Source organism: Populus nigra, chromosome 1 (genome assembly GCF_951802175.1).
Source record: "Populus nigra chromosome 1, ddPopNigr1.1, whole genome shotgun sequence".
NCBI classification, from domain to species: Eukaryota; Viridiplantae; Streptophyta; class Magnoliopsida; order Malpighiales; family Salicaceae; genus Populus; species Populus nigra.
In genome coordinates, this window is record NC_084852.1 from 21029224 (window position 1) to 21053918 (window position 24695).

Consider the following 24695-nt stretch of genomic DNA (forward strand, 5'->3'; position numbering starts at 1 on the left):
AATTCAGTTGCTTGAACAGGTTCCATGTTGGGTTTCCAAGGCCAAGGCGACCAATTCTATTCGAGCGGCAAGGTCTGCATTATAAATTCGGTGCAAAATTAAGAAAAATATAGGCCTGAACAAGAGGTAAGCACGTGAGCATGCACACGAACATGGGCCATGTTAATTTGTTACTGCAGAGCTACGTTTTGCCCTCAAAATGAAGTCATTTATGGTTTAGTACTTCAAAAATTAAAGAGGTCATCTTCAATCTAGAGTTCAAATACCTATTCTAACGTGACGAGTACTTCCCATACCATGTGGTCATAAATGAATCTCTTTTTGCAACGCTGACAAGAGCACTCGAGAGGCGCCAGAAGAGTAGCCTTTCCTGACGACATACACTACAAATAGATTGAAGAACGCACAAGTAGAAAGATAATTCCATTTTTCTTGCAGGTCATGCCCTATAAAATTATTCAATGATTAGTGAAAGCTCATTTTCATTATTCTCTTGTTATTCTACCGTAAAATACAATGATAATGCATTGACAGGAACATAAATGCTCTAGCCGTACTAATTGTTTTTATTGGTTGGCACATACAATCTTGATATGGCTAATCCAAGCCAAGCCAGCAGAGCATGTCATGCAGACCACTATCCTACCAGCCTGTCCTTTATTCAGATCCAGCACAGTAGTATCAGCCTCTATAGAACATGAATAAATAAATAAAAACTCCTAACCCATCATATTATTTCATGTGAAAAGACCCAAAATGATCAGATAATCAGAGCATACCTTGATGTTCTTTCGATTGAATGGAATAGCAGAGCGTTCTCTTTGTCTTCAGTATCGTTACAATTGAGGGGGGAAGTGATTGTGATTAACATGGAGAGACTTCATACGACTTTCCAGTCATGTGAATGAATTCGGTGAGGGCAAATAAAATTGGCAACAAAGTTAAAATTCAATGTTCTGCTGCAAACTTTGGTGTTTGCGCAATTCACGCGCATGCCGCTTCTTGATTCCATTTCTAAACAGAGTGCTAGCAGCACTCTTTGTTTCTGTACGAAATGAAGAACATGTTCTGCTCTTCTCGACAACTTTCCTTTTCAAATACTCTGCCGCCTGTGCCTGGACTGGAATGAGCAAACAGAATATGCAACCATCAAATGAAAAGGGATGTTTGAAAGAGCTCAGCATGAATCTTATTTACCAATCCTTAGTCACTTGGAGAAACGAGAACCACATATAAACATTCAACAAAATAGATGCACTAAATCCAAACTAGCTAGTTCTGAGGTCCAACATTAATTAGTCTATATGCCAAAGATGATGAGGTTATAATATACAATTAGCTTCTATTTACAGAATGGAAGATATACAGTTCTTCAATATTTCCTCACGACTATTTATGGATTAAAGCAAACATCAGGTAAATAAAGTGATGGCTAACTCTGATATAATCCAAGCAAGGTCAGATTCGAATTTGGCATTAAATTTTATATCTTCCAGTTTTACACTATCGAGCATAACTCCAAATCAAACCACTGGATCAAGCTAAAACTTTACCAGAAGATTCCATAGGTATTTTTCTATATTAAGATAAAATTTCAAGTGAATAGGAGTTTGGAAAGGCCTTGTGATATAGGTCAGAACAGACTGTACAGATTTTGTTATTTACTTCATTTTGACTTATGGACTTTCTATTTGGCAAAGATCATTTTCCTACAAAGATGTGGTAGCTTGTTTTGGAAATTTTTGAGGTCTACAAGAATCTTTAATGGGCTGCAACATAATTTCCAAGTGTCACAAGGATTCATTAATATTCTAAAATCTTTTTTCTTACAAGAATTCCTTATTCATCTTAGTTACACAAAAAAAAAAGGCTAGTGGTATTTAATAACAGATTGGTTTCTATGATCATTGGGCAACATTGTAGGTTATAAATAAGCCTTATATCATACTTGTATTGTTTTCTTTCCTTTTCTTCTCACAGCAACATAAGAAATTAACTTGTGAATTTTATTTTTATTATTTTAGCTATAGCTCAAGACTTGTTTGAGCTTAATTAATTTTTTGTTTTTAGCTAGGATCTAAAACTTGTTTGGATCAGGGCTTAGGCTTACTAGAATAGGTATTGGGTCAGTTTTGTAAGTGGATCAATTCAGCTCACAAGAGTAGATCCATTAGAGTTAATTTTTTAGAAGTACTTCAATTCTTGTAAGCCTAAGTTTCGGCAACCTTTTGATAAATAATAATTCTGAAGTTTTCTCAACTTAACATGTAAGAGTGATTCTTGCATCCTTTGATTCTTGAAAAAACTAAAACTGACTTATTGAAGATTAATTGACTTCATGGTGTCATTCGATTCAATTCCAATAATGTTGGTGCCTTGGGACTTGTTTACATTGTGTCACAGTTCTATCAGTCCTCTTTCGGCTTTTCAGGATCAAATTTCAATCTTAATTGTGGATTGCGTGACCACGAGGTTCACATCAGTTGGTATCAAAGTTTGGATCCATTAATCAGGTTATATCCTTTTGTTAATTTTGTTTTTTTCTCTTGTTGTGCGTCAAATCTACTTGTTTCTATCAATGTTTTTGTTTCGGGTCTGTTTTCTCTAATCCTAAGTGTCTTCTTACTTTCTTTATTATCATTAGCATTGTTTTAGGGTCTGTTATAAAAAAATAAAAAGGATTGGTTGAATTTTTTGTTTTTTGTCCAGTTTGAAAACTTATAGTAGAAAACAAAATGCAAAACGAGTATTACAATCAAGATTACATGTATTTTGATGAGGTATTATGATAAAGAAAAATGAGGTATCAAAAAGAAAAGTGGCATAAAAAAGAGAGGAACAAACAAATTGGTGTTTTTGATGAAGAATGCAAAAATCTATCCCGTAAGTTTAAGGTTTTAATGAAAGAATTTGATAAGTCAAACGAACTATTATATGAATGACAAGCTTCAGAGAGAGGAGCAACAACGCAGAAAGGATGAAACATGAAAGATAAAGGCTGCTACTTTCATATAAAATTGTTAGAGGTGAGTGTTGACAAGAAAAGAGCTCTAAAGGCTTATAAAACATCCATTATACCTATTGGTGATTCAAGAATGAATCATCTTGAAGAGAGACGGAATAATACAATCCAAAAAATGGCTGAATAAGAAAATTCGGATTCTAACATAATTGTGTTTGTTGTCCAGTTTTACAATAGCAATCATTCTTCAAAATCCAATTGTTGGATTAAGTTGAAAATTTACCTAGAGTTTCCCAGAATATTGTTCTATATTAGGGTAAAATTTCAGGTCAATCTGAGTTTGGGAAGGCCTTGGGATATAAGTCAGAATATGCTATATGAATTTTGTTATTTATTTTCTTTTAACTTATGAACTTCCTGTTTGGCAATGATCCTTTTCTTACAAGAACGTGACAACTTGTTTTGAGAATTTTCTAATTCTACAAAGATCTTTAATGAAATGCAATATAATTTTCAAGGGTGGCAAAGATTTATTAATGTTCCAAAATTCTTTTTTCATAAGGATTCATTATTCATCCTAACTACACAAGGAAAGAAAAGCTTGTGGTATTTAATGACAGATTAGTTAGCTTATTTTAGGGAATTTCCTAATCCTAAAATGAAGGTTAAAGGAAGGCAATAAGAATTTCCATGTTTTGAGAGGATTCTTTAAGGTTACAATTAATTATCCTAGACAAACAAGGAAACTAAAAGAAAGGCAACTTTAGCAAACAATTTTTTAGCTTATTTTGGATATCTAAAGGTGGTAACAAAAACCCTAGTGTTTCTAGCATGAGAATTTCGTTCATGATATGATTTAAATTAGAAAGATTATCTATCTTAGGTTATTTTGTTTAATTAGATACAACTTTAGTTCTTATGTTAGATTTGTTATTTTCATTATTTTATTCATGTTTGGGCTTAGTTAATATACTTTGAATTTATTTTAAGTGGTTAAATATTAGCCCACGAGTTTTGGGTCCATTTAGGTTACTTTGTAAAATATTATTAAGATTTTATAAGCTAAGATTTTCAGTAGCCATGAATTTATAAAATAAACTTATGTTTTGCGTGATGCGACACATTTTCTTTGCTGGGACAAAAAACGAATTGACTTATCCTAACCTTGTGATGTCTTCCTTGTACTTCTCATTCGCAAATTAGTATTCATTGAGTGAAGGTTTCTTATTCCAATAGTGTTGGTGTCTTGAAACAGGTTTTCATTGTGTCACAATCCTACCAAACCTAATTTCTTGGCTTTTCAGGAATTGTATCATCTTCGTTGTGGGTTGCTTGACCACGTGATCAAGAAGCACGCATTCACCATAAATCTTATTTACCAATCCTTAGTCACTTGGAGGAACGAGAACCAAATATAAACATTCAACAAAATAGTTGCACTAAATCCAAACTGTCTAGTTCTGAGGTCCAACATTAATTAGTCTATATGCCAAAGATGATGAGGTTATCATATACAATTAGCTTCTATTTACAGAATGGAAGATATATAGTTCTTCAATATTTCCTCAAGGCTAAAACGAGTATTAGAAAGATTTATGGATTAAAGCAAACATCAGGTAAATAAAGTAATGACTAACCCCATGTAGAATCTGAGATTATAGGTACATGAAAAGTAAAAGAACCATATATAACCTAGAAACATCATGTGCAGCCTTGAGTGGCAATTGCTAATGTAGATCATTTAGTCTTAAAATTTTCAATCCATCTGAATGACCCACAGGCGTGAATTCTGCTAAATTGAGAATACGAGACACCAAATTAGCAGAATATACTACACCAGAAATGGCGAAACTGCTTTGATCACTTATCTCCTTGCCTTTTGAACTGAAAAACACAAAAAGAAATGCTGCATGCCACGCCCTACTTATTATCTATCTTAAAGCAATCTCGTAGCTTATGTTAAGTACCCTTCATTCACTGAATGATGAAACTCCACGAAAAACCCTTAAACAAGGATATAACGATATATAAAGAGTTATTCTGGATACTCCTATAAAAAGTTAATTTAAAGCCAACAAAGACATCTTGGAAGAACTCCTTCATATGGTTGCAGCCTATCTTCCTAAGTCATTCTTAAACTCTGTGGCGCAGCACAAATTATCATAAAGTTTCACCAATATATGCATAAAAACTGGCAAAACATAAATGAAGGTCTCTTTTCACATGAATTAGCTTTTGAGGTGAGAACTTGCAATCTCATCATCGGCGTCAAAAATAAATTTTATCAATCTATTACATCCACGACCTCTACAAGCTTGATTTTCATTTCACTGCGCAGCTCATGAATTTCGAACATCTATTTTGACGAACGAAAAGGGCTGATGTGCTTTCTTCCATATAACAACGATTAAAGTGTCCAACAGAACACTTCATGCTTTGCTTTCTTTTTCTTTTACTTTTTTTTTTTTAACAATGTGTATCCAGATCAGCTTATATGTATTTCAACTAATTTCTCAAGGCCTTAAATTTAACGATTATGTAAGCTTCCAATGACTCTGAAATTTTAAATACTCAAACTGATAATTTCTAGAAAACAAACCCATAACTTGAGCTATACACTTATAGTTTTCATGCTTTGCTTTCTTGTTTACATCATTTCGTGCACAAATTCATATCCCAACACTGTTGTCTTTAGCAATAAAGTATAGCCATTTGAGATTATATAATTAATATCCATCGTGAAAGCTAAAATATAAGTCGTACAACACAGCACACGATATATCACCGAAGTTTGCATTAGCTGATCAGATACTGTACATGCATATTAAAGGATTAAAAACATACCAGAGCCTGAAGCTGCAGACCTCGTGGCACGGTCCTTAAGCCTCTTTATATCTTCAATAACGCGCGCATTTTCGAAGAATTCGCCTGTTTTGGCATCTGCGACATCCTTCTTTTGAAAGCATGCTAGGGCTTTTTCACTTGCCTGCATGAGCAAAAAAACAATGAAAGTGAAGGCTTGGACTAGAGATGATGATGGTGATGGTGATGGTGATGGTGATGATGAAAAAAAACTTAACCTGTGTAGCAATAGAATAGAAGCCCTGATCGAGCGAATGGTGAGCAAAATTTAGCCATTCCAAATACGAAACATGTAGTGATCGGTCACTGCTAGACTTGACATCACGAAAAAGCAATGCCTCGTATTTCAGTGCCAAACAACTCTGCACATATAGAAGACACAATAAGAAGGCACAGATTGCTAGTTTAAATTTAATTGATTGAAGTAGAAGATTTTGGGGCTGCCTCGGTGTCGCCTATGAGAGCGAAAGCGCGAACGAAGAATTGGAGAATGAAAAGCTTCTGATAAACTGTTTTACATTTGATTTCGTGGAAAATAGAGAGAGATTCGAATCTCAAGAACTGTTTCAAGTCCGATCGAGTCTCGATCTGCGACTTCACGTCTTTGAAGACCAGAAGTGATTCGAGAATTCGCAGCGATTCGTCGTTGAATCTGCAAGAGAAAGAAAGAGAGAAGAGATTGAGTGATTATTCTCATTAGAATATATGTGAGGGCTGAAAATCGGAACCTTCTGGTTGTGATTTGAGAGCGGAAGAGGGAGATCTGGTGAGGAGCTCCTGTGTCTCCTGCCATTTTGGGAGGGAAATTGCCGTGGGCGGGAGGGAGGTTATGAGGGTGAGTCTGGGCTTGGGTTTTCCTTTGGTTTAAAAGATTTCTATAGTTTGGATGATAGACCCGGTCCAATAGTGAACACATCCACATATGTGTATTCCTACTAGGATTGTACGAGCGAGCTAGGCCTTGTTTTAATTTTTTATTTTGTTTTACTTTTTCTTATTTTTTATAAACTTTTTAACCCTTGCCGTTAAAATTGTCACACGGGTTTCTGCGAGGCTCCCCTGCCCGCGACTTGGCTGGAAACTTTCCTACCGGGGGCAACCAACCGCCCCTTGATGCTCAGCCCTTGAAATCTTTCCAGTCGCAGCTCCATCTGACACTCCAGCAAATTATTAAAAAAAAAAACGCCTATCGCGCGGAACCAAAAGAAAAGGAACAATGGCAGGACGCAACCATCTCCAACTCCGAGAAATCCCTTTATCTCGAGCCGCCCTCCTTCCACACCCAACCACCGACCCACACCGCCTCCATGCCCGCCCTCACCACCTCCTCCTCGAAGACCGTATATCAATCCAGCACCGTGAGATCCAATCCCTTCTTTTAGAAAATGAACGACTCGCAGCCACACACTTTGCATTAAAACAAGAACTCTCTTTATCACAACAAGACCTTCGTCACTTATCAACACTTGCTGCTGATGTCAAAGCCGAGAGAGACAATCAAGTTCGTGAAGTCTATGAAAGATCGTTGAAATCGGACGCTGAGTTACGGTCTATTGATGCTATGAGTGCTGAGCTTGTTCAGGTGAGGACGAATGTACAGAAACTTACTGCGCAACGCCAGGATATGACTGCACAATTGAAGGGGATGAATAATGAAATTGTTAAAGCTAAAACGGAAACGCAGCAGGTGGGTGTTCTTAAAGCGGAGATTGAGACTGTACAGCAAGAGATTCAAAGAGGAAGGTAAGACAAAAAGAAAGGAGCTTTATAATTAAGGGACTATTCGAGGTTAGAATTTAAAAAGTGAAGAAAAATGCGATGTTGATTTTTTTTCTTGGGTGTTATTAGGGCTGCTATTGCATATGAGAAGAAGACACGGGCGATTAATCTTGAGCAAGAAAAGGTATTGGAGAAAAATATGAATCTTGTGATTCGAGAAATTGAGAAACTTCGCGGTGAGTTTGCTAATGCAGAGAAAAGAGCAAGGGCAGCAGCTGCAGCAGCAAACCCAAGTAACTTACTATTGTGCCTGCCAAATGCAACATATTCTTGAAGTTTTGTGAAATTTAGATTTTGACCTTTTGACCCGTGTGTTTAGGTCCTGGATATGGTGGAAACTATGGCAGTGCTGAAGTGGGATGTGGAGGAAGTTCATATCCTGATCCTTATGGCTTGCAGCAGGTGCGTGCTCACTATCCTTGTGTCTTTTTAATATGTTGAACTTCAGTGTGCCGTTTCTGACAGATGTTGATCCAATAACAATATGTTGTCTGTATCAATACGTGCCTTAGCACATATGTTTGCAGAATCGTGATTGTTGTAAAACACAGAGAAAAAATCGTGAATTAATAGCAGAAAGTTGCACTGGTTAACAAGTTACAAAATTCTCCATAAAGAATGTGAATTCTTTATCGACTAGTTCTAAGTAACCAAAACATCATAGCTCAAGTGGGTAGGGGGTGGGGGACAGAGAGAACCCATGTTCAAACCCGGGTGCTCTTCAGAAATATGACTCATCACTTATAGTTGAAAACCAGTTTTATACAGTGTCACGATGTATTCATGGAAAGGCATCGGTGCTCAGTACCATCGCTTAACCTAAGCAAATGCCGATTGATCCATGAAGAGACTATATATAAAACATACTGCGTTTTTGTAATGCAATTGATATTAGAATGTTGCTTCTGAGCTCCGTTTTGAAGACATTTTGAATTTGATATTAATCAAAATTAATACTGTATGGATTGCACTTGAACTCATTACAGGGTGAACCTCGAAATCTGAGAGAAACAACCCATCTTCTCTATGCATAAAAAACCATACAAGTCAATTTTATACTGAGCACTCGCCATTGGAAACAGAGCTCTCACTGAACTGCCTGCTTGTATATGAAATGACACCTGCTTGGACCTCATACAATTTGTGATCTTTGACCTCCAAGAAAAGATGGGCACACGAATAACTTCCAAATATGCTTTATGTTTCAGGTTCAGGTTGGTAGTGATTCTGGTCCTACCTTTGCATCTGGAGTAATGTCTAATGGTCCCTATGACACTGCACATGGATGAGGTTCTCTCACCATGATCATCCAAAATGTTGAAATCATAATGTTGTTTCACTGTGTGAAGCGTTATAAATTCTGTAGGAAATTTTCTGCTGTCAAGGATACAGGTGTTTTTCCTTCATTTATGAATCTGGTATTCTGTTCACTTCGTGGTATTTTTTTCTCCGAGGAATGCCTCATCATGCAATGAATGATGAGTGAACAGGATCGCTTTACCAGGCCAGAGGAAACTGTGAACGATTTCTCTATCAATTGTCCCCCCAACAGCATTTTACATGTGCCTGTTGTGAATTTCTGCGTAAACAGGTGAAGAAAAGTGGCTTGTATGATACAAGCACGTAGCTCCTCTATACACCGACGAAGAGGAAAAAAAAAACAAAAGGAACAAAGAAGGTTAGCTTATTCACCACTAAACATTAAGGTGAAGAAGGTTACATCAAATCCTATTATTATCCACGTCTTTGAATGCAATAAAGAAGATGTCCAAGAGCCATATATTCCAGATAGAAACAATAAAGAAAAAGCTTATAATTTAGTCTTTGAAAGATTAGGTGAGGATTCACATGTTTTAGTGTTTGAAAGACTAGGTGATCAAATATCCACTTCTACCAAACTATAGAGCTCGAGGCAGAAAGCTTATATTTTCTCCAGATTTGGCCTTAAAGTGATAAAGGAGACGATCCTGATTAAGAAAGCAAAAGTTTAAAAAACACCAGAAAAGGTAGAGATTCAATCGCCCAAACCAAAGATTATATCAGCAAACCAAATCACCATTGAGGAAGCATTAAAGAACAACTCAAATCCATTAAGGATGAGTCAGCTCTATAAACCTTTGAAGAATAAGGGGCAAATAATAGAGCATACAAGATTATTGACATTGATGTAAATCATATCCATTAATGGGAAGTTCCTGAAGCAATTTTATTCTTGAAGGTCTTTTAAGCTCCACATCACATTGATCCTAAATTGTTAGACATAAAACAATGTAATACTCCTAGCCCACAAGTGTATAAATTGTGAATATTTTATTTTGAAACACGTCATGACTTAATCTTTTATTCATGGAGATATGTAAATAACCTGAGATTCATTCTAATTTCAATCATAAAAAAAAATCAAATCAAATCAAGAACAAGTTGTGTTCTATTGTACTATTACTGGTTGCAATAATATTAATTATGAACAACTAAATAAAAAAAATCATTTTTTTTCATATTTTATTTTACATCCTTGATATTAAAATGCTTTCAAGTCTAATTCAAGATACAAAAAAATAAATGAAAAGAAGCATTCATCCAGGTGCTTATAACCATTTTTATTCAAAAACAATTCTTAAAAAATAGAAAAAACTAAATATTTTATCAAACCAAATGTAAAGTGAATAAAAAAATAAAAATAATATTAAATCAAAGGTAACTACACAATCTTTGTTCAACTTGTAATTGTCATTCAAAGCAAAGTTTTCTCTGAGTGATGCCTAGTTTGGTCTATATTTTCTATATTATTGGCACTTTGAGTCCTGGATGCTTCTAACTTTAAAAATTCTTCCTTTTTAAACTTAATTTCATCATTTGTCTTTCATTACTAATCATAAATCAAGTTAATCAAGGATGCCAACACTATTTTATGTTGTTGCAACCTTAAAATTTGCTTCTTTATGGATGTCATTTGATTGGTGGTCTTATGTAATTTAAGTTGCAATGAGTTACTTCTACCTTTAAATAAGGTTACATGATTTTTACAAGTAATGATTTTGTCATTCTTTTCTGCATCACTTATACATTAGCTAATTTCATGATGATATTATAAATAAGAGTCCACATCCTTTAAAAAAATTTCTTCACATCCATCAAAAGTGTAGGATCAACATAAAAGCACTTTAAGTTTTCAATAAATTTGGATAACTTAAAGGTCCAACAACCTCTAAGAGAGGAGAACCTACTCAAAAAAACATGTTTGAATTCTTTCTCCAAAAACTTTGATAGTCCAGCTAACATGATAGATCTTATAATATCATCATAAATAAAAGAAGATAGAGGTTGGCCAAACATGGAAGAAAAAATAGGCATTGACTTGGGTTTAGAAACATATGTAGACCTTTGAGATAAAATATCATGTGTATAAAAGCTTAGAAGTCACCTCTTCTTCACCATAATCTTTATCATAACCTAATTTTAGGTGAAAGAAAAAATACATATTGATTTAGGTTTAAAAACATATATAGACTTTTGAGACACAATATCACGTGTATGAAGCTAAGAAGTCACCTCTTCTTCACCATCATCTTTGTCATAACCCAATTTTAGATTCCCTAAAATTATCATTTTCTTTTATAAAAAATATAATAATATAAAAGAAAGAATGTTGAAAAATAAAAAATAAATGTAAAAGGACAAGCTATTTTGCTGGCAAGAATAGGCTGAAAAGAGATCTAAATGCATAAATGAGAGATAGATGCACCATACTAGATCTTTGATAATATTGGAAACTTAATTGCACCTTTGAATGACCTAAATATGAAAGACAATGCAAATTCAAGGTTAACTTAAGTGAATATTTGATGAATTTGCATAAAAATTAAGTTTCGAGACTTAATTAGATTTTTAATAAGCTGATTTGATTTAATCATGAGTTTAATTAAATATATAACTAAGTTTTAAAAATTTAGGCCAAAATTAAAAGAATTAATTAAGTGTAAGGATTTAATTAGACGTTTAATAGGTCAAATTAATTTTATTAAAGAATTAATTGGTGAAAAATTAAGTTGAAAGCCTAATTTGGACTTAATTGAGAAGATTAGAATTTTGAAGAACCAAATTTAATTTTTACAAGTTTAATCGGATAAAATCAGGGGTGAAATTGCAATAAAATCAAAGTTTATGAGTTAATTAAGGGTCAAACTAAAGAAACTCGGGATCAAGGATCTTTCTTCAAAATGTGAGCAACATTGGAGGTTGTATCGAATTTTCAGGGACTAAATTGAAGAAAATCAAAGATTAAGATTTAAATAGTGGCTAAATTAAACAAATTAAAAATCAAGGACTACTTTGAAAAAAGGTGTTAGACTTGAGGGGTCTCAATTGATGTTCAATAAGGGCCTAATTACATAATAATCATCAATTTTATCTCAATTAAAGACATTTAAGCTTAAATCAAAAGATTATGGACTAAATTGGAGATTGCCTAATACCAATTACCAAAACCCTAATTCTAGGAAAATGACATCATTTTGGTAAGGGTTCTTCCATTTTGGCTAAAAGTGAACCACTTTCCTAGGCAATAATCATGGCAACTGTGGCCACCACTGAATAAACAGCAACCATCATTCAATAGATGAGCATCCTCTTTACAGGGTTATACCCCTCTTTTTTAATGTTTGTGCTCTACTTGCCACGTGTAAGCCCCCAACATCTTGTCACAAGGCAACTTTGTCTGGTTCAGTAAGATTTGATAATGTTACAGCTAAATTTGGATCAATGATAGGAAGGCTACATGTCATTGAATCAAACATGGTTTAATCCTAGTTGAAGACTAGCATCCCCTCTACAAGATCTATGGTTTGGTTGGCTTCAATGACCTCCTATTTGCCACGATTAATTCATGAAAGGTGCTCAATCAACCATTTTTGGTCAAGTTTCAGCTATAAAGTCCCCAACTTGTTTTAGAAGTTTCAAGAGTTTGTTAGACATTCAGGAAGAGGAGAAACAAAAGAAAAGGAGGGAAAGTGGTCTCCTAATATATCAAAGGCAAAATGGGAAGGAATCCCTTAAGATCTAGTTTTAGAAAACTAACTTCAAACTCATAAATGGTTTTACAACCACCTTCCTTTTTAGGCTATAAAAGAGGTGTCTTTTGAAATTTGAAAGGGAGATCAAAAAGGATAAAAAGCCATGAAAAAAAGAAGATCAAAAGTTGCTTGGAATGGGTCACTAGTATCTGTTTAAATCAAGAAAAAAAGGCAAAAACTAGTTACAATCGTCTCTTGAAATTATATTACTCAACTTGATGAGGGGGTAGAACTCATTGAGAATACCCCCCCTCTGTATTTTAAGCTTTGATTTATTCATTCAAGTATTGTTCATGATTTTTTTCAATTGATTCGACAATGTTTTAAGTTATTTTTGCATATATGTTCAAGTTGCTTTGAATGCAAGTTATAATATGATTGTTTGTTCTTGCTGTTAATTTGGTATTTTATGATGTTTAATATATTGTTAATGATATGTTTTTTATGTTTGAATACTTGTTCTTGATGCATGGAAAGTATATGTTATGATTTGATGATTGTATGCAAAAATATAACATATTGCAATGTTTGGCCATTCTGGCGTTTTCATTCAATTTTGAAAGTTCATATAGGTCATTTTAATGTTGTTTTTTTTTTATGTTGAATGAGCTTTTGGATTGATAAAAACAATATATATATATATATATATATATATATATATATATATATATATATATATATTCAAGCTTGTATGTTAATAGTAGGTTATAAGCTTTGAATCCTATGCATTTTAAAAGTTTACATGTTTATTGTTGTTTCTGAAGGTTTAAGCATATGTACATGAGTGGATGTGACTTGTATGAATAGGCCTTAGGCCTTTATTCTAGGTTTGGTGCATTTTTTGGATTAGCATATTCTAGGTTTCTAAGTTTAACATTTATCCAGAGAATATTGTTTTGGGTCCATGATTTCCATGTTATTTTGATCAATTGTTATAAGCTTGTTGATAATTAATTCAGGATTTTAAGTTCTCAGTAATCCTCTAAAAATATTCATCAAAGTTTCAAGTCTTCAAGGGATTCTCTTTTAAAAGGTTCATTAAATTTTCATGTCACCAAAGATCACTTAAAAAGATCACCACCTAATCTTTAAGTTTTCAAGGATTTTTTATAAGAAGGTTCATCGAATCTCCAAGCCTTGCCTAAATCTTCAAGTTTATTGGCCATGAAGTGTCACAAGATACTTTCAAATCTTTAAATCCTATAAAATACATAAATCTAAAAGTAAAAAAATCAGAGAGAAAAAGATTTTTAAAAAAATGAGAAAAAGCTTTACAGAGAAAGGAGTGAAATAATAATTCTCCCTGAAAAAACAAACTAAACTTTTCTTCTCAGTCATCGTACCATTACTCACTTCGTTTTTGTCTATGTATTAATAAGGAGACAAGAAAGTGAAGCATTAAAACATTAGGAGTTCAAAGTCTATCTAATTTGGTTCGTGATGTTAGCTGCTGGCAGTGTGAGCATGAATGGCAACAGGATATAGTAAGTAATTGCTAAATGGTTATCTGGTGTCCTCCATATAGGTGGCTTTCATCAAAGTCCAGTACTCCCACAAACTAAGAATCATGGTACCAAATCAAACCCAGGTACCGTCAAACTTTCAGTGTGTGGACATGCTTATATTTGCAATAAAAAAGAGAAAAAAATTCCCTTCCGACCCTTAGCAAAAAAAAATTGAGAGAGATTATACCTGATTATTTTTTTAAAGCTATGGTAGTTGTTGCTACGATCTCTCCAAGTTAATAAAACAGAGTGTTTTCAGCACAATTTAGACACATTGATAAGATATATATAAAGGAAGTGTCCTGGAAAATAAACTTTATTTTGGAAGTAATTATATGAATTGGACACACTTTTAATCTTATCACAATTTCAAATCCAAAAGGATAATTATTGGATGGAATTTTCTACATTATAGAAGTTCAATTATATGCAAATAACGTTCATTATTGCATAATTTAAGCTTCCAACAAGAACCGATCATCGTGAGTTTTGAAAAGACTCGAGATATATAGACACTGATGGTATAAAACTTTCAAACTCATGTGAATAATTCTTATCTTTATCAAATCAAATCGAGTTAAAATCTCATACAGTAAAGGCTTTCAAGCTCGTGTAAATATCTTCTTATCCAAAATAAGATCTAAATCTAACCGTTAATCAAATAATTAGTACATATAAAAAGCTTTAAGAGCTACTTTTATATAATCAAATTCATTATTTTAATTCTAACACTATTTTTAATGTTTTAATAAGAGATTTTATGTGTACATTAACTTCAAAATTTAAATACTATATTGTCTTTTAAAATGAAACCTAACATGTTATTTGAAATAATCTAATGGTAATCAATGAGAAACTAAAACCACGGATAAACTTATTTTTTACCTTCGTAAAATTTATTTTCAAAATATTTTTTAATTAAAAATTCATGAAAATAATATTTTTTAAAATAATTCAAAAAATATAAATCTTAAAAAAAATTCAAAAATTTTAAAAAACACTATTGGATGAAACAAACGGGCCTTTTCAAAAACACAATTGGATAAAACAAACAGGGCCTTTGCCCATTGAAAACGTGCATCTACGGTTTCAATTCCTAGAGGAGCGCTGCATTCAACGGTTTACAACCAGTTGATCAAATATATTTGCAGTGTTATAATTTATTGTCATTTTGAACTTCACAATCATTCGATTACGATTCGAGAATCCACTTCGCATAACAAAAGCAACAAATAAATCAACTCACCCAAAATCCATACAAAATGATTTGGAACCACATTAGTTTTACATGAATAACAACAATTTGTCAATGAAACACAACTCTAAACCAGTCAATCTACTTGCAATGCAATAAAAATGTCTAAAACCGCCTAAACTTTTGCTTTGTGAAACACCGAAATGGTAGAAGACTAATGCCAGGAACAGCAAAGATATCCGATTGCCAGAGGTCGCGTGGGAACACTAACGAAGCAGTCAATTTTGTCTCAGATAAACAATGGCAATTGTCTCAATAACAAGCCACCAGAGGCCCCACACACCAAAAACAGGGAGTTTCTTTGCAGAATTCGAGCGGCTTCCATGTTACTGCAGGTTAACGATTTGGAAGCCGAGACACTAGAGATGAACAGTTTCAAGATGCAGGACGCCACCCTTTGATGGCATGTGGTCAGTCGAACTGATTTGCTCTCTCGAACACTGGCGGACCCAAGAGACCCAGAAATTATTCAATGATCTCTCGTGTTATAGAAACAAGATACAAAGTGCATCTAACCAGCATTCCTATACAATTACTATAACCCAACTAACAAGAAAATTTCCATAGAGATTATAGCCCTTTGAGATCTTGAAATCAACATGTTCATGGTTTGTTTGAGGTGATACTGTGCTCATACTAACCGCTAATATATATCCCTATGACATACAATACATGGAGAGAGAGAGAAAAGGCAGATGCGAAACAATAATGCAAGTAATTTCTACATACACGTGAGCATATTCTTTCAAGCATAAAAAGATTTAGGTGAAAAACTAGGGTAGGTATATCATATAAACCTAGTTTAACTCTGGAAATTAACAAAAATACATGAATAGAAATGGGATTCTCCTTCATGGCACTACCGCCCTGAGCAGATTTTGAACATTGCCTAATTCTATTTTGTATGTAAAGTATAAACTACCAACAACAAACTAGAGCAGAAAAAGGGGAAAGGCTACAAAACAGATTGTTGTGGAATTGCTATCTACCAACCGGTATGACAAACCAGGCTTGAAATGCTCTTCAATGATCAACCGTTTTTTAACTTATTTGCCATATTAGCTAGGGCGGATGCATGCACCAAATCCAAATTCCCATGCCACATTAAAAAGGTAGTTCTATAATGCACCACGATGTGCATCCTAAAACAAGTATAAAGCGTGATTTTGAAAGAGGTGCGACTCACCTGAAAATATCAACCTACCTTAGCAGCAAGCAATTTGGAGATTATCCACTTGCCTCTATAAAAACATTCACACAATTAAATCAATCCGATGCCTAAAGCAGAAACCCCTCCAGGTACCAACAGATAAACAAGTGAAGGAGAAAAAGGGGTATTGCTCAGTGCAAGTGAACAACCTACCTCTTAGTCTCCAGTTCAAGAACAACCCCAGGAAAAGGAATATAATTAAATCCCTCAGATCATAATTCTTAGTACATAAACAGCTCAGATGACACTCTCAGTAAGGACGTGATCGATTTCCACCATATTGATGCCTGTCTGGACCAGAATTCCCACCATCTCGGTAATTATCCCTGCGTCGACCTCCACCACCATAGCCACCTCTACCACCACTGTTACACAGTGAATAATTAAAAATGGCAGCCTCTACATAACCACTACTACATGCCACATTACATTTCACAAAATGAGAATTCATAATTAAAAATTTGTTCCAGCATTGGGCAAAGTATTCGTGAAACGCTAAATAGATACAAATTCAATAAAAGAAAAGCTAATATAAACCACTTCCAAAAAAACAAGCTTTCAAACTCTCAACCTCTTTAAAAATAAACTGTCGAGAAACAGGACAAACTTTGCAGTTCACAGCCATAATAAGAGCTAAAAGATTTATTTAATTAAAAATTTAATCCTATCTGTGTCGAATATGAAAAGCATCAAAGAGTCAATACAGAAATACATCATGCAAACAAATAAAGCACCAAATGAATACTTAATATATATATATATGGGTTTTAACGAACTGGGGGCATTGTTGTTACAATAAAAAATGTGTCAAATGGAAGCCCCCCCAACCAAAAAAAAAAAACGATAGTCAATTTTTTAAGGTTTACAACGTCAGAGTTTCAAAGAGTTACAGCTGAGATCACAAAAATGAAAATCTAAAAGATAACAGAGAAGTAACTACCAAACAAGTTGTTTATAACTTTTAAGGGCCGACGCTAATTTCACTATTATTATTTCAGCTTTGTTTGGTTTCATACTCCCATTTAAAAAGCTCAAAAAAGGGAGCACTGAATATTTAACCAGGAAATGAAAGGAGCAAACTTCTAAAAAAGAGTAAATATTTGACAGAAACTAGTTGATATGTACAAGCTCACACTAAGGCCTATTAAAATAGGTCAACTCAATAGATTCAACCTAGATTGCTATTGCTAATTGTCGTTAACGGTTCAACAAACACAATATAAACTTTGAAGTATCAAAAGGCAGTAAACCTTCCTATCCATGTGGTAAGCATGTTAAACAATGTCAGTTTTGTTCTATTACTATTTACAGGGAAATGATGAGTTAAAAGAGCTAGATAAACCCTGGGAACGTATAGAAACCCCAATAAGAAATAAAAATGCATGTGCAATTTCAAAGTACCACCACTCGGATTAGAAATAATAGGGACACGCCTCAGAAACTCCACAAATCACAGCTGAAAAGAACTTTTGCTAGTCAAAACAGAGGCAGTATAGTTAGTGGAGATACCCATGGTCATGTGCAGGTTGCCTCGGAGCTGACTTTTCTGCCATTGCAACATTGATTTTATAGCCCCTGAAATCATAATCTGGAAAACCAACACAAAAATACAAAGTAAAACAAAAGTTCTTCACAGCATTTACCAGGTAACTTATTTAAGAATAGAGTAGTAAATAGAAAACTTAGAAACAGTTGCATGATCAATACTGTTGTAAAAACCGCCAGCAGAGTGAGCAGCAGATGGGTCTTCATATGCCAAACAGGCATCACCTTTGTTGTTTCCATTCTCATCAGTGTATATCTTTATATTCCAGGGCCATTGATCTTTATAGCCCCGCTTCTGCTTAATCCTTCCAACCTGCAATGACAGAGTTTTCACATTAATTTGAGCACTTTAAGCACAACAAAGGCATAATACATAAGCAGTTTAGGGCATCTCCAGATTTTGTCCTTTATGAAATCCTTCAACACTATATCAAGGGAATGAGCTTCAAGGATTTTTCGCATAGGTACAAGAGATGGAGTTTTATATAATGAAGTTTGGTAAGCACTATGAACATAGCACATGAGTTCTAGGAGCATAATTCCCCACACCAAAAGAAAAGCTATTACAAAAGCAACACTAAATTGAAATTCTTTCCCAGAAACAATGGCATTAAATAATTTGTTTTCATTCATTTTGGGTAAAAATCAGAATGCACACCCTTTGAAAGATAAAACTCATAAAATTTAACGGTAATTAGATAAAGAAGAAAAATAACTAACTCAAACACAGCAGTTAAATGTCATTTACAGACACTGGCAATTATGTTGTAGATACAAAATCAAAATTTTCTGCCAAACAACATGCATCTTCAGCACAATTCCCCAATCCGAAATTCATAAATATAAATCAAAAGAAAAGGTATGGAATTACTTGTCCAATGCCGCCAAAAAGTTCTCTCAGTTCTTCAATGGTCACATCAGGTGGCAAATTAGATATATATATTCTTGCATTGTCACAAGTATCGCCACAATTATCATCGCACTGCTTAATTTTAGCCGGGGCATCAGCAGGAGCAGCCCCATAACCACTACCTCCCTGATTTCGAGAACCGCCACCACCACGTCCACCTTCATACCCACCAGGTTGACCACCTCGTCCACCACTCCTCACCTCACCTGTAGCATCACCCCCATAACCACTAGCAGGACCACCATAAGATGGAGGGTATGATGTGGGTCCACCAGTATAGCTTGTAGGTGGAGGAACTGCTTCCATTCCGTAATTAGCATTCCCACCATACGAGTTCGGAGCCGGTGGATAATTACCTCCACCACCACCACCATATGAAGGGAGAGATGGTGGTGGAGCTTGATTGTATCCACTATCATCTCTTCCTTGATTACCACTGTAAGACCCACCTCTATTCCCACTTCTATTATCATAACCACCTCCTCTGCTTCCATCGTTATAATTACTACTTCTATTACCATCATAACTATCACCACCTCTTCCTCCTCTGTTACCACCAAATCCTCCACCACTTCCTCCTCTATAACCACCATCACCATCACTGCGATCATTTTGGCCAGCAGCAGGAGCAGGAGTACCGCATTTATTACAAGCAACTCTTCTTGCAAAGTTCAAATTCCCACAACTACATCCACATATATACCAGTTTCCATTACAAAATCTCACACATGCTATAACACAGCAACTGAATTTTAAATATAATGTTTTTGAATTATTAGTCATAAAAAAGCACTAAAACCTAACTGAATCACAGATCAGAGAGATTACCCTGGTTTAGGGCAAGGCCAATCACCTTCCCTGCCGCTTCCACCTCTGCCACCACCTCTTCCGCCGCCTCCTCTGCCTCCCCGATCTCCTCCTTGGTATCCACCTCCTACAGATCAGATCCAATAACAATTAACAATTAAACACTCAAAATCACAAGAACGGATCTCAAGACCCTGACAATTATCGGTTAAAACTAATAAAAAAACATTTAATTACTTAATTACCTCGACTTTGCGAAGGACCACCATATCCTCCTCCTCCTCCGCCTCTTCCCCCGCCTCCACCACCACCTCGACCACCATATCCACCACGCCCGCCACCATCGCCTCCGTAACCTCCATATCCACCTCCGCCGCCATAAGACGGAGGGCCAGAATCACCGTCTTGACCATACATACCAGACATGACCTAGTTCCTGTATAGCTCCTTCTTCTTGTATTTTCGTTTCTTTCGGTTCTTGCTTTGTTTCTCACCGAGACGCGGTGTAGACAGAGAGATTAGGGTAACGATATCATCTATTGTGTTTCTGTGAGTGTAACTTGATTATATAGGGTCTGGCCTTGACTTGACTCTTGATACGCAGATATTTTCCTCGACTATACTATGGATTTACCTTATTTACACATTAGTACTTAAACAATTAGATTCCTCAATTTAGTGCCCATTATTTAAACTCTCCAGTGACTTGCTGATACGAAACGTCAAATAATATTAAAAAACTAGTTACATGACCCGCGCGATGCCGCGGGTCAATTTTTTTTACATAAAAAATATCAAAAAAATTTAAGATTTAAAAGTGTTAGGTCTTTCTGCAAAACTATACCCAAAAATCTTGGGTATAGTTGTAACATCTGACATAAAAGTAATATTTATAATATTAATAATAACATTAAACTTGCATGACCCAAGTTTAAGCGGGTTTGACTGCAATACCAGACCTAATAGCATTGGATGTAGATCTGGCTGTAAGGTCGTGTCATAAAAGTGTGATAATTAAATAGATTAATTAAAAAAATAAAGGAAAAAAAACCAACAGAAAGAAAAAAAAACTGATGAGAAAAAAAAAACTGAATCAATTGGGTTAACTCGGTAAATCAGGTTAACCCATCAAACTTGGGATTCATGTCATGAAAGTGTGATAACTAAATAAAAAAAATTAATATTAGTTAACTAAATTTTTTTAAAAAAAAGATTAATTTAAAAGGAAAAAGCAAGGAGAAAAATACCTACATGAGGAAAAAACTAATGAAGAAAAAGAAAAAGATTAAAACTAAAGACATAAGTTTTTTTACTGTGGATTGCATCGTGCTATTCAAAGTAAAAGGCTTAAAAAGAAAAAGAAAAAAGAAAAAAAAACAAAGGCATACGCCACGGGTTAATTTTTTTTCTTGCATAGAAAATATAAAAAAATACTAAAATTTAAGAGTGTTAGGTCTTTCTGCAAAAATATACCCAAAAGCCTTGGGTCTAGCTACAACACTTGACCCAAGAATACTATTTATAATATTAATAATAACATTAAACTTGCATGACTTAAGTTTAAGTGAGTCTGACTGCAACACCGGACCCTGGAGCATTGGATGTGGGTCTGGCTATAAGATCGTGTCATAAAAGTGTGATAAATAAATAGATTAATTAAAAAAAAAAAAACAAAGGAAAAAAAACCAATAGGAAGAAAAAAACTAATAAAAAAAAATCTGAATTAACTGGGTTAACTTTCGAACCAGGTTAACCCGTCAAACATGAGATTCGCGTCATGAAAGTTTGATAAGTAAATAGAAAAAAATAATTGACAGGTTTACCCAAAATTAACTTGGTAAACCCGTCAAACCAAGTTAACCTGTCAAGTTCGGGATACGTGTTATGAAAATCTGACAATTAAATATAAAGAAATTTAACATTAACAAACTAAACTAAATGAAAAAAATTAATTAAAAAAAATCTGGGTTAACTCGTCAAACTAGACTAACCCATTAAACCCGGGATAAAAAAAATTTATTAAAAAAAACAAAAAATTAATAAAAAAACAAATTAGCGTTTCATTTAATTTTTAGTATATATTATAATATAATATAATAATTATTATAACATAATAATTATAATAATATAATATATTAAAAATGAGAAAGTGAAAGGCGTGGGAAAACTACACTTTTAGAATATTACTTAATGGGTTCTTTTATTTCATAAAAAAAAAAAAACTCGAAATATTAATAGAAATGGATGGAAGTGATCGGTTTAGGAATACCTAAGACTTTAGAGATTCAATTGAAACGGTTTTAGTTTAGGAGTCCAATTGAGAACTGGTGGATATTCTGAGGACTAATTTAATGTTTTCACCGACTGGGAGATGTACAAGTGGCAAGTGCTGATTCGAATGAATAATTTGATTTAACTGCTACAGAAAATGTTACCGCTTGGTCGTTGGATGGGCGGAGTGGTCTGATTAATCAGATTTGATTGATTAAACTAAAAATATTTACAAAAACCAAAGCTTGTTATTGGATATTACTTGTTAAGGAAAAGGTACGGAACTACTTGTCCAGTGCCGCAAAAAAGTTCTCTCAGTTCTTCAATGGTCACATCAGGTGGCACATATATATATATATATATATATATATATATATATATATATATATATATATATATTCTTTTAAATGTTAATATATGTTTTTTAATTCATGTACTCATAAGTTTTGTGTCGTAGCTTGAATAATTAATGCATGAAACGTCAAGGGTTTGAAGTCTAGGAGTGCATGTTTTTTTTCTCTAACTAAAAGAGTGATTAATATATTATTTTAAACGTTTTAGAATAAAGTGATATCTTATCTCATTTGATTGAAGAACCTACAAGATTGCGGATTTTAGCGACGCTAGGCATGATATTATACAATATTAGGGGGGAATTAGTGTTGCACTGTTTACTTTTTATTATTATTTATCAAGGTGCAGATTATTATGGATTATAACAGTATGATGATATAATTATTCTTATTAAAAAAACTTGTTAATCATGCCGTTAGAGTGAGATTGTTTTTTTCATGGAATACATTTGGTATTAAAAAAATAATTGAAGACATAATAGTTTGTTTGGGTTTTTTAGGCTACAATATAGATATTGAATAGCTCTTGAAGACATAAAAATATTACCTTTAGGTTGGGGGATTCTTTTGTCTTTTTTTAAAAAAATTAGTAAAGATACATTCATACCTTTGAGGAGAGGGGAAATATATGTTTCTGTTGAGGGGATTCACCATCTTTTTATTTTATTGAAATAGTTCAAATACAAAATTATTCTTGGGTTTCAACAAAAACAAGGCTGCATGTAGAGGCATTTTCATCATTTTCATTTGATTACCACACCCAAACGCCTTAAGGCAACAACAGGCATTGGGGTATGGCAAGGTTGCACCCCAGATGTTGAGGCATGACATGGTTGTCAAACACCTGATACTAGAGTCACGCATGTCTGTCAGACCTAGAGAGCTCAAGTTAAGCATGGTTTCCAGACCCCCAACATTTTGTGTCTGGAAATGTTAGCAGACTCAAGCGTCATGGATCTAGTAAGGACGTCAAACCCATGTTAATTGGGTTTGGCCAAAGAATATAGGTTTGGCACCAATAGATCAAAGTAACTTAAGTTTGGAAGGTGATGTCATATCCAAGGAATTTGGGTCTAGCTCGGTCAAATGCTAGAAACTTGGGTGTGGCACGACTAAACCTCAGGAGCTAGGGTCTAGCAGGGACGTTATATCCAAGTTATTTGGGTTTGAAGGGGGATGTCATACCTAAGAAACGTAGGCCTTATTATTATTATTGAAAAAAATATTACTAATATTGAAGAAAAATCATAGATTTGATTTGAAAGGTAAAAATATCATGGTTGTTAAACATCTGGCACTAGGGTCAGACATGTCTGCTAAACCTCAAATACTCGGGTATAGAAAGGTAACTAGACCTCGGACGCTCGGATCAAGCATGATTGCCAGATCCTAGTGCCTTGGGTTTAGAAAGACTGTTAGACTCATACATCATGGGTCTGGTAGGGGCATCAAGCCCACGTTAATTGGGTCTGACAAGGGATGTCATACCCAAGAAATTTAGGTCTGGTTCCAACAAACTCAAGTTACTTGAGTTTATAATGGATGTCATACCTAAGAAAACATAGGTCTTATTGTTATTATTATTATTATTATTAAATTTGAAAAAAATATATGTTATTACTATTAAAGAAAAACTATACATTTGATTCGAAGGATAAAATTAAAAATTGTTGTTGTTGTTGTTGTTGTTTTTTTGTTATTGTTATTATTTTCATTATTGTTAATATTATTTATATAACTATTGATAAATTTGAAAAAAATATTATTATTAAAAAATAGTAATAAGGTCACACTTGGGGTTGACACAACCACATCCTAGGAACTAGGGTCAGGCAGGGGCACTAGACCCGGGTTTGGTAGGTGATGCCAGATCTGGATCTGGTAGAGGATGCCATACCCAAAGAATATGGATTTAACACCAACAAACCCAAGTAATTTGGGTTTACAAGGTGGTGTCAGACCCAAGAAACTTTGATGTGGCACGACCAAACCCCATGAGCTGGGGTCTAGCAAGGTTACCAAACCCAAGTAACTTGGGTCTGGAAGAAAATACTATATCCAAGGAACGTAGGTTTTATCATTATTATTCTTATTCTTTATATTATTATTATTATTATTAAATTTGAAAAAAAAATTATTATTACTATTAAAGAAAAAATCATAG

At 34.2% G+C, this 24695-nt stretch overlaps 3 protein-coding genes across 8 annotated transcripts; 1 reads left to right on the forward strand and 2 right to left on the reverse strand.

The window, feature by feature from the left end:
* Positions 1-465: 465 nt before the first annotated feature.
* LOC133687804 (protein DOUBLE-STRAND BREAK FORMATION) lies at positions 466-6681 on the reverse strand. 2 transcript variants are annotated; one of them, XR_009841037.1, is made up of 6 exons: positions 6553-6681; positions 6269-6476; positions 6043-6186; positions 5807-5948; positions 780-1120; positions 466-688 (listed from the first exon to the last, which is right to left on the reverse strand). XR_009841037.1 is itself a non-coding variant. In XM_062107136.1 (5 exons), the coding sequence occupies exons 1-5, from the start codon at positions 6615-6617 to the stop codon at positions 942-944; spliced, it is 738 nt and encodes a 245-aa protein (XP_061963120.1). In that variant the 5' UTR covers positions 6618-6681; the 3' UTR covers positions 709-941. The 2 variants fall into 2 exon arrangements, 1 of the variants encoding a protein (XP_061963120.1); XM_062107136.1 differs by lacking the exon at positions 466-688 and having other exon boundaries at positions 709-1120.
* Positions 6682-6842: 161 nt separating this feature from the next.
* Positions 6843-9033, forward strand: LOC133687788 (protein FLX-like 1). 2 transcript variants are annotated; one of them, XM_062107115.1, is made up of 4 exons: positions 6843-7567; positions 7673-7836; positions 7923-8005; positions 8812-9033. In XM_062107115.1, the coding sequence occupies exons 1-4, from the start codon at positions 7041-7043 to the stop codon at positions 8890-8892; spliced, it is 855 nt and encodes a 284-aa protein (XP_061963099.1). In that variant the 5' UTR covers positions 6843-7040; the 3' UTR covers positions 8893-9033. The 2 variants fall into 2 exon arrangements, with proteins under 2 accessions (XP_061963099.1, XP_061963107.1); XM_062107123.1 differs by lacking the exon at positions 8812-9033 and adding an exon at positions 8590-8774.
* A 6380-nt stretch (positions 9034-15413) lies between these two features.
* LOC133702666 (transcription initiation factor TFIID subunit 15b-like) lies at positions 15414-20458 on the reverse strand. 4 transcript variants are annotated; one of them, XR_009843780.1, is made up of 8 exons: positions 20153-20458; positions 19929-20034; positions 19062-19785; positions 18353-18503; positions 18155-18233; positions 16799-17010; positions 16640-16676; positions 15414-15875 (listed from the first exon to the last, which is right to left on the reverse strand). XR_009843780.1 is itself a non-coding variant. In XM_062126983.1 (6 exons), the coding sequence occupies exons 1-6, from the start codon at positions 20331-20333 to the stop codon at positions 16896-16898; spliced, it is 1356 nt and encodes a 451-aa protein (XP_061982967.1). In that variant the 5' UTR covers positions 20334-20458; the 3' UTR covers positions 16618-16895. The 4 variants fall into 4 exon arrangements, 1 of the variants encoding a protein (XP_061982967.1); XR_009843779.1 differs by having other exon boundaries at positions 16622-16676; XR_009843778.1 differs by lacking the exon at positions 15414-15875 and having other exon boundaries at positions 16618-16676.
* Positions 20459-24695: the final 4237 nt, after the last annotated feature.

Bases quoted from the DNA above. Each gene is read 5' to 3' on its own strand.
- LOC133687804 (XM_062107136.1), bottom strand. From the start codon at position 6,617: ATGGCAGGAGACACAGGAGCTCCTCACCAGATCTCCCTCTTCCGCTCT. The intron at 6,477-6,552 runs GTTCCGATTTTC...TTTCTCTTGCAG, and splicing joins TCTCAAATCACAACCAGAAG to ATTCAACGACGAATCGCTGC. The intron at 5,949-6,042 runs GTTAAGTTTTTT...TTGCTCATGCAG, and splicing joins TCTATTCTATTGCTACACAG to GCAAGTGAAAAAGCCCTAGC.
- LOC133702666 (XM_062126983.1), bottom strand. From the start codon at position 20,333: ATGTCTGGTATGTATGGTCAAGACGGTGATTCTGGCCCTCCGTCTTAT. The intron at 18,504-19,061 runs GTAATTCCATAC...CTGTCATTGCAG, and splicing joins TTTTTGGCGGCATTGGACAA to GTTGGAAGGATTAAGCAGAA. The intron at 18,234-18,352 runs GTATTGATCATG...TTGGTTTTCCAG, and splicing joins TGCTGGCGGTTTTTACAACA to ATTATGATTTCAGGGGCTAT.
- LOC133687788 (XM_062107115.1), top strand. From the start codon at position 7,041: ATGGCAGGACGCAACCATCTCCAACTCCGAGAAATCCCTTTATCTCGA. The intron at 7,568-7,672 runs GTAAGACAAAAA...GGGTGTTATTAG, and splicing joins CAAGAGATTCAAAGAGGAAG to GGCTGCTATTGCATATGAGA. The intron at 8,006-8,811 runs GTGCGTGCTCAC...TTTATGTTTCAG, and splicing joins ATCCTTATGGCTTGCAGCAG to GTTCAGGTTGGTAGTGATTC.